Genomic DNA, 7,648 nt, shown 5'->3' on the forward strand with positions numbered 1-7,648 from the left:
GTTTATTATATCCGGTGACAAGCAAAACCGAAAGTTGTGCGGATAAAGGTGTGTAAACCCCTCTTTATATTGCAGGAGTACAATTTGTATACGCTAACAAAAATGAGATTTACTTTAAATATACTTTTGATTTACACCCCGCGGTCTAGTCCCGGGTATAGACATTCACACAAGAGATAAAAAATAAATTATGTTCAATCAAAAATAGTTTAATTGGCATAATAAAGACCATGTATCGATCATTTTTGAAACACAAGGTAATAGAAAATCTCACCGATCCTTTATCGTTAAGTTTAGATTAAAAGTACTTCATAAACGCAATAAAAGCGTTAAAATTAAGCGTTAATTCCCCCTCCCCCCGCCAACAAAAGAAATCAAAGCACAGAAGGCGCTGAATTTGTTTGGGTCTCAGAATGTAAGGAAGGTGCAGGTTGTGAGATTATATGTTTAGTGCCACCAATGCTTTCCAGCGTTTTGATTGTAGTAAATTGGCTATAAGACTAATTGCAACACTGATATTCAATCCAATGTTTATTTGACTTTAACAATTTAAAAAAATGAGTTACCTTTACTGGGATTTGAACTCCAGACCTCTCGCTTCCTAAGCGAGCCCGAAAACCCTTCAGCCACGGTGAATTTATATGTGAACGGCCTGAAGAAAACCATATTATTCTAAATTAGGGCTTGTAACGACTTTAACTGTTGTTTAACATAGATGTAAATAATCCTGGAGCTTACTATAAGCATGTATATTTATAAAGAATCAAAGGGCTGCAAGTTCTTTGGTATTTTCTGATCTTTGCAATCTAAATCGTACTGTATATCTGTATGCATTTTCCTGTATAAGTTTATTTTTATGTATTATAATTCCTTTTGTAAGGCACCAGAGTTTGATACATACGGAATTCTGCATAACTAGAGTTGCATCAAAAAATCATTTATGTTTTTTTTTTACGACAGCCACACTTTATCCTTGTATATCATGGCTACTTCCTTAACAAAAACACTTAAAAAAAAGAATTAAACAAAAAAAAAAAAGTTTCCTCGACTGGGATTCGAACTCGAGACCTCTCACTCACGAAGCGAGCGCGTTACGACTGTGCCACGGAGAAGTTATACACATTACGCCTGAATAATATCAAGTCATTCTAAATTTAGAACTTCCATTGCAGTTCGGGTTTGTAATCCTTATTAATTTCGTGGTATTTTGTTCAGGGTAAACCTGTTGTTTAAAATTGAAGTAAATATTTTAGCGAAAATCCTCTCGCCCAAACAGTCCGGCATGTAGAATCTATATATTCCACTACTCGGTTTGTGTAGTATTCGGTAATTGACATGGCTAAAAATAGTATTTTCATTGATAAAATCATATTCATCCGCGTAATTTGTGATTGTGCATTTATTGACAATTCTATAAGCCAACGCTATTGTTTAACTTTAAATGCGTTGTAATTTGTTGGATACTTGTAACAAAATAAAATATTTCTTTCTTTTAAATCGCTAGTTTTAAGCTGTTTTGAGAACTACCTGTTGTTAGGTTTGTAGTAAACTTCTGTGTCAGAGATTGAATGTCCGCTTTGTATTGAGTTATTTTCGATCAGAAAATACAATAAAACAATATTAGAAATCTTCGACCATTCGGGAATTACTTTGCTTGAAAATTGATGCGCCTGTCTTTGACCATCTTTACGCAGTGATCTCCCCTGAATTTTTCGGCTTTAGTGTACATACAAAAGGGAAGTAACCGCTCCAAAAGTGTGGACTACTTTCGGCATTTGCAATTAACAACATTAGACTCTGAAATTTCGCTACCATTATTTGTTTGGTCTGACGACCCAAACAAATAAAAATAAATAAATCTTGTTAACCGGATTTGGGTAGTATCTGATATGCACATATTTGTCGTAAACACTCGGACGTGTTTTCGATATTAAAGATACACTATGCTTAATTTGATATTAGAAAATACTGATAATTGCTACACTGTCTCTTTGTAAATATAAATAAACATGTCTTGAAGAAATTCTACTCACAATATGAATATTGTTACGCCCCCTTAAAAGTATGAAAAAGGTGTTAGCTTAAGGCTAGTCAGGATTTAAATATGCCAGGCATTAACTAGGGGAAATTAGATTTGGTTCTACCTACTGAGAGGTAAATAAGACATATTACAGTTCAATCTATGATTGAATTATTGGTTCATGAATTATTGACACAACTGAGCTTATAAGAGAAACATATAGACTACATGTAGACCTAGTACTATGGTAAAATATCCGAGTTCCAAGTATAGAGTTAGCCATAGATTTACCAGACTGGGTCAAGTCAGAATCCGGTCAAGTTCCAGATTGGGTCAAGTTCTAAAAATGGGTTTAAGTTAAGTTTATTATACAAACTTTTGAGTTATATAAAATTGTATAAGGATACCAGATCAGTGACAGGCTAAATGTTTATAATTCTATATAAGTACAAACCCTCCTTGGAGTACATTTCTTATGGTTAAATAGCATATGGGCGCGAGACCCATTACTTGTGACGTCACCCGCTACCAGACACTTAGGGCTATGTGTGCTCCCCTTCTTCACCCGCTCTTGTATACACCATGGACATTTTTATTTGCAATCGTTAAATATTTGCATATTATTACGACCTGGTATAACACTCGTTTTCCGCTATTTTGATAACTTAGTGAAATTCTGTCTAAGTTAGACACTAAACCATGTCATACTAATGTAAGCAAAAGATTTAGACAAGTCCTTACACAGACTTTTAATATTCAGAGGCGGAAAAGGGCGGGGTTTACAGACTACAATCCAGGTGTACGATGTGGCCTGCTTGCAACTTGCATATCTCGATCAATACAGAGTGTTAAAAGCTAAAATCGGTCTCAAAATGAGCCAAAATTTAATATGATTTACAGACAACAAAAATACAGTTGTCAATAAGTATAAGTCTTGACAAGATCGATAAAGCTTGGACAAGATCTTGATCATGAGGCGCTTGACGAGAAGGTAAACAATTGCCTTAAGAAGAAAGCGCCCCATGATTTTGTAAGACACAATACACATTTACCATGTTCATAGCAATATATAGTTTCATTTAAAATAATTGGCAGTTTCTTTAAGAAAATACCAACTTTACTTGACATGTAAAATATGAAACGCAGCTTCCCATACATAGTTTATTAATTATCGTATTCAAACTAGACATATTTATAAGAATTTGATATATTTAAATAAATTTGTGAAATTACAATATTTTACTCAAGTATGAGCCTATACTGTGACGGGGGAGGAAGTGTTACACGAGGGATGGAGTTCCTCACGGAGTTGGTCGGAAAACTATCGTATATACTGCAAAAACACTCGTCAAAAAATGGTTATTTTCATCTTTAAAAAGTGTGTTTTCGCAGTATAAAGAATAGTTTTCCGACGAACTACGTGACAGTTATCACAAGAACTCATTGACAAGTTATCATAAGAACTCCATCCTTCGTGTAACAGTTCCTCGCCCGTGACTGTGTTTATGCATTTAAGTCGTATCTGTTACATAAATGATCTATCATATTACTTCTTCTATTCAAACTATTTTTGCTAAAAAGCGTAGGCGTAGGAAAATAAAAAAAATATTGTTAGGGCTAGATTGTAGTATTAAATCTTTGTTTTCTGCAATCTGCATTTAACTTGATAGAAACCGTATGCAAGTATACAGAACTGAGATGCCTTTTGTATTGCAGATACAAAACCTACCATTTATCAGTCACTGAAACATGGAAAATAAGCTTTTTTAGCTTGGCTTTCATGTCAAATTGACACCGTTAAAGTTATATGGCGACTTTCAATATTTAGTGGTGTAGAAATACTTCATGTGCCCATTTGTGTACACTATTAAAACCACCGGCCTTCCGTATGCTAGCTGACTAGCGTCCTCACATGACAAAAATCCTGAGTCCCAGACGGGATTCGAACCCACAGCGGTAAAAATGCAAGTGTTTTAAAGGCGACGACGTTGACGACTCGTTTAAGGTCGCCTTTAAATCACTGAAAAAATAAATTGCAAACACATAATATTTATGATAATGTTAACAGATTGGTCCTTTGAAATGGTATAAATTTATATTTACGTTTCATATTTACATTACAGAATATTAGCATATTGATCAAATCGATTTCTTAAAATGGAAGTAGCTGGCAAAAGGTTGGACACTGACACACAGTCTGCTGAAGGAGAGTCTAGTTTATGTGTATCATGTGAAGTTGAAAATGTGGAAACGCCAGCATGTGGAGCATGCCGGGAATGCAACGAGGAAATGTGTACCACATGCTTTCAACATCACCTTAAAGGCAAACTATGTAGAAATCACGTGTTTCTTTCGCTTGACGAGTTTTCGTCACTTTCATTATGTAGTGGACTAGAAGATGTTACCAGATGTGAAAAGCACGACAATGAACTCATCAAATTTTATTGCCGATCACATGATATCGTTGGGTGTGGAGATTGTATAGTACTAGGACATGCATCATGTAAACCAGAATATATCAATGATTTGGCGAAATCCTTCAAAGATGGAGACACATACAAAAGCATTGCGAAAAGACTTGAAGATCTTGAAAAGCAGAAAACAGATTGTGAACACGAAATTGATAAGGGTAAATACGAATGCGAAAACATGAATGACAAGGCATTGAAAGGACTCCGTGAATTCAGAACTGAGATAAATAAATGTTTGGATGAAGCAGAGGCTAAGCTGTTATCAGAAATGAAGAAACTGAGAAAGGAAAACACAGAAACGAAGGCAAAGATTGAGGCAGTATTACAGTCGTTTACGTCAGAACTTAAGAAAGTGAAACAGATGCTTGACACACAGCTGTTTCGTGATAATGCATTATTCATCAATGCAGTTAATTGCAAGTCTAAACTAGCTGATATAAAAAATATGTACGAACCATCAACAAAAGACATGGCGTTGAAAGGGTTTAAATTTGTTCGTAATGATCAAATGTCGGCGCTTCTGAAATCCGAACAGCCTGTAGGAAGACTGCAGTTTTGTCAGATTGAATGTAGAACAAAAGGTAAGCATTCTTAGTTAAGGGATGACATTCATAAACAGATAAAGACAGTTGATACAGTTTGCATACAATGGAAGTCTTTCATAGAATCTAAGGATATGTAAACAGAAATATTCGAAGCAAAATATGGTGGTTGGTGTACTCGTTTTTAAAGGCCCATTATGGACCAGGATTACCTTTACTTTTATTCCCCTTAACTTATATTATTTTAGGTTTACCTGTTATATTTTTTTTTAAAGTTACCCACTTCCTTATTATCTGAACTATGTTTTGGTTCTGTTCCTTTTTTCGCAATAGCACAGTTACAGTGACTTAGTATTTTGTATAGAAGCCAAAATACTACTTTGTTTACATTTGCCTACTTTTGTGATGAATACTTTCACATTCAGGGCCTAGTTCTTCAGAACAATGAGTCTTTAACATGCTTTTAATCATTAATTGAACTTAAACAAAAAAACGTGTTTGCTTTTTGTAAAAAGGCAGAAATCTATTCTTTTTCTTAGGCATAATGTGACTTTAAATTATCTGCCCTTTAATTTGATTATTTACGGCAGATAATTCAGAATCATGATAAGCAAGTTCTGATTTTTTTCTACTGATTTCCTTAGTAGAGCCTTGAAAATGACCTAATTGACATTGAAGAGCACACACATTAAAACGAGAACGTCAATGCTCATCTTTTGTTTAAATTGTTTCTGTTATTGTATTTTAGGTTTATGCTACGAATATGCTGTCTATCTGACTATACATGTATGATAACTGTAGCAACTGTCTTTATAATCTAAAATACAGAATTTAGTAAAAGTTCACATCAATATCAACGTCAAAGGCTAGGGTTTCATATAGACATATAGCAAAATAATATCACTCAAAGGTTTATAAGGCAAAACAAATTGGCTGATCTAAATATATCATTACAAAATAAATGAGTTTTCTGTCCTATAATTTGAAAAATATGCTTTTTTTCGAGGGCAGATAATATTAATTAATGATTAATAGTAGCACTAGCTTCTATTTTCCTAAATTTTTTGTAGCTGACTTCTTATCGAGTAATTATATAGATTAAAACAAAAATGAATTATATGTATATCATTGCTTCTGGCAATTCCTTTAAATATGGCTGTTTTAGAGACTTTTTAGTCTCCGAACTAACACTGAATGGAGCAGATGTACGTAATGGAATTCCATAAACTTTTGTTTTATAACCAAGCAAAAAAAAAGAAGAAAAAAAAAGAAGAAAAAAAAGAAGAAAACACAAAAAACGGTGGTAAAATATGATTTTAAGAATAATGTATTATAAGATATTTGAACATAAAATAACATGAAAATCCTTTTCGGTCGGTGACCCCAGAATGTTTTCGCTTAAAATGTTTCTGTAATCATAATCTAAGATTATACAATGTTTGATTTTATTCTATTGTGTTGTTTTCATTCTACTGTATGTTTAAAATTTGAGAAATTAATTTTGAAAAAAATAGATCAGTGAATCAATTTGATTAAAATAAGTCTGTTTTAAGAACTTAAGTACATGTAAGTAATGTTGCTTGCGTTGAAGCGACAGGTTTCTTTATTTTATGTCCTTTTTTAAATTTAAGATTGCCTTTATAAGTCTTAAAAGATTTACAAAGTTTCAAGCGGGCATTGTGTATCTGTCGTATAACTGCATTAGGAATTTATTAATGATGTTTTAACAAAACTTTGTCTTATTTTATTGATACAGATATATCATTATATAGTTTTTCTACGATCGATAATCCTATATGCTAGTAATACATGTTTTCGGCGCCTGCGCAAGTGTCGATTCAATGTCATTGCTTTTACTTTAACTAATGTACTGGTGTATTTATTACGTTACAGAAACAAGAAAACAGAAGTTTTGTGTTGGTACTCGTGTTCGTCGTCCTGGGAAATCATTTGTAAATATTTAAGTTTTAAAATACATATGCGAATAAAAACAGGTTATGAAAGAAGCTTGTTAAGTAATAATTTAATAAGTTTATTAAAATTCTAGAAAAATAATACTTTGAAATGTAAATCTACATAGAACTTAAGTTTAAATCAATTTAAATTTGTGGTCACTCGTAAAGTGTTACGCCTTATATCGGGAGTACGTAGTTATGTGAAAGAACAATATTGCAATTGTGTGTTTCTGTTGTTTTTTGCTTACAGTATACAACGTAAATGGCACTGTTATAACTTTGATTTACCTATAGCTTTTTTATTTTATTTTCAGTTTGATCAATATCCAGGAACTGTAACAATAGTTTCAGACAGAACTTTTACTGTAAAATGGGATCTCTTTGCCGAAGAGACAACATACAACTTCGCCGATGACAATACTGATAAATTAAAAGTTATTTAAAGATATTCTATGGTCATCTTTGGCTAAAATATTTTTATTGAAGATTTTTTTAAAATCTCATAAATTCTTCCTGAATATGTCTGATTTGAATAAGTGAATATATCAACTATGTTTAGGAGGCGGCTTTCATCATAACTTGCCAAATTAATTTGGTCTATTCTTATAATTCTTATTTAATGACACTATGTGTTTACTTAAAGTGTTTAGAGTTTTAAAC

The 7,648-nt window shown here is 32.9% G+C and overlaps 1 protein-coding gene across 1 annotated transcript; it reads left to right on the forward strand.

The window, feature by feature from the left end:
• LOC132758887 (E3 ubiquitin-protein ligase TRIM33-like) lies at positions 1-7,431 on the forward strand. The gene is made up of 4 exons (XM_060750594.1): positions 1-48; positions 4,144-5,072; positions 6,927-6,985; positions 7,303-7,431. The coding sequence occupies exons 2-4, from the start codon at positions 4,178-4,180 to the stop codon at positions 7,429-7,431; spliced, it is 1,083 nt and encodes a 360-aa protein (XP_060606577.1). The 5' UTR covers positions 1-48; positions 4,144-4,177.
• The last annotated feature ends 217 nt before the right edge of the window (positions 7,432-7,648 follow it).

This window comes from Ruditapes philippinarum, unplaced genomic scaffold (genome assembly GCF_026571515.1).
Source record: "Ruditapes philippinarum isolate M1 unplaced genomic scaffold, ASM2657151v2 ctg3166_1_1_1_1, whole genome shotgun sequence".
NCBI classification, from domain to species: Eukaryota; Metazoa; Mollusca; class Bivalvia; order Venerida; family Veneridae; genus Ruditapes; species Ruditapes philippinarum.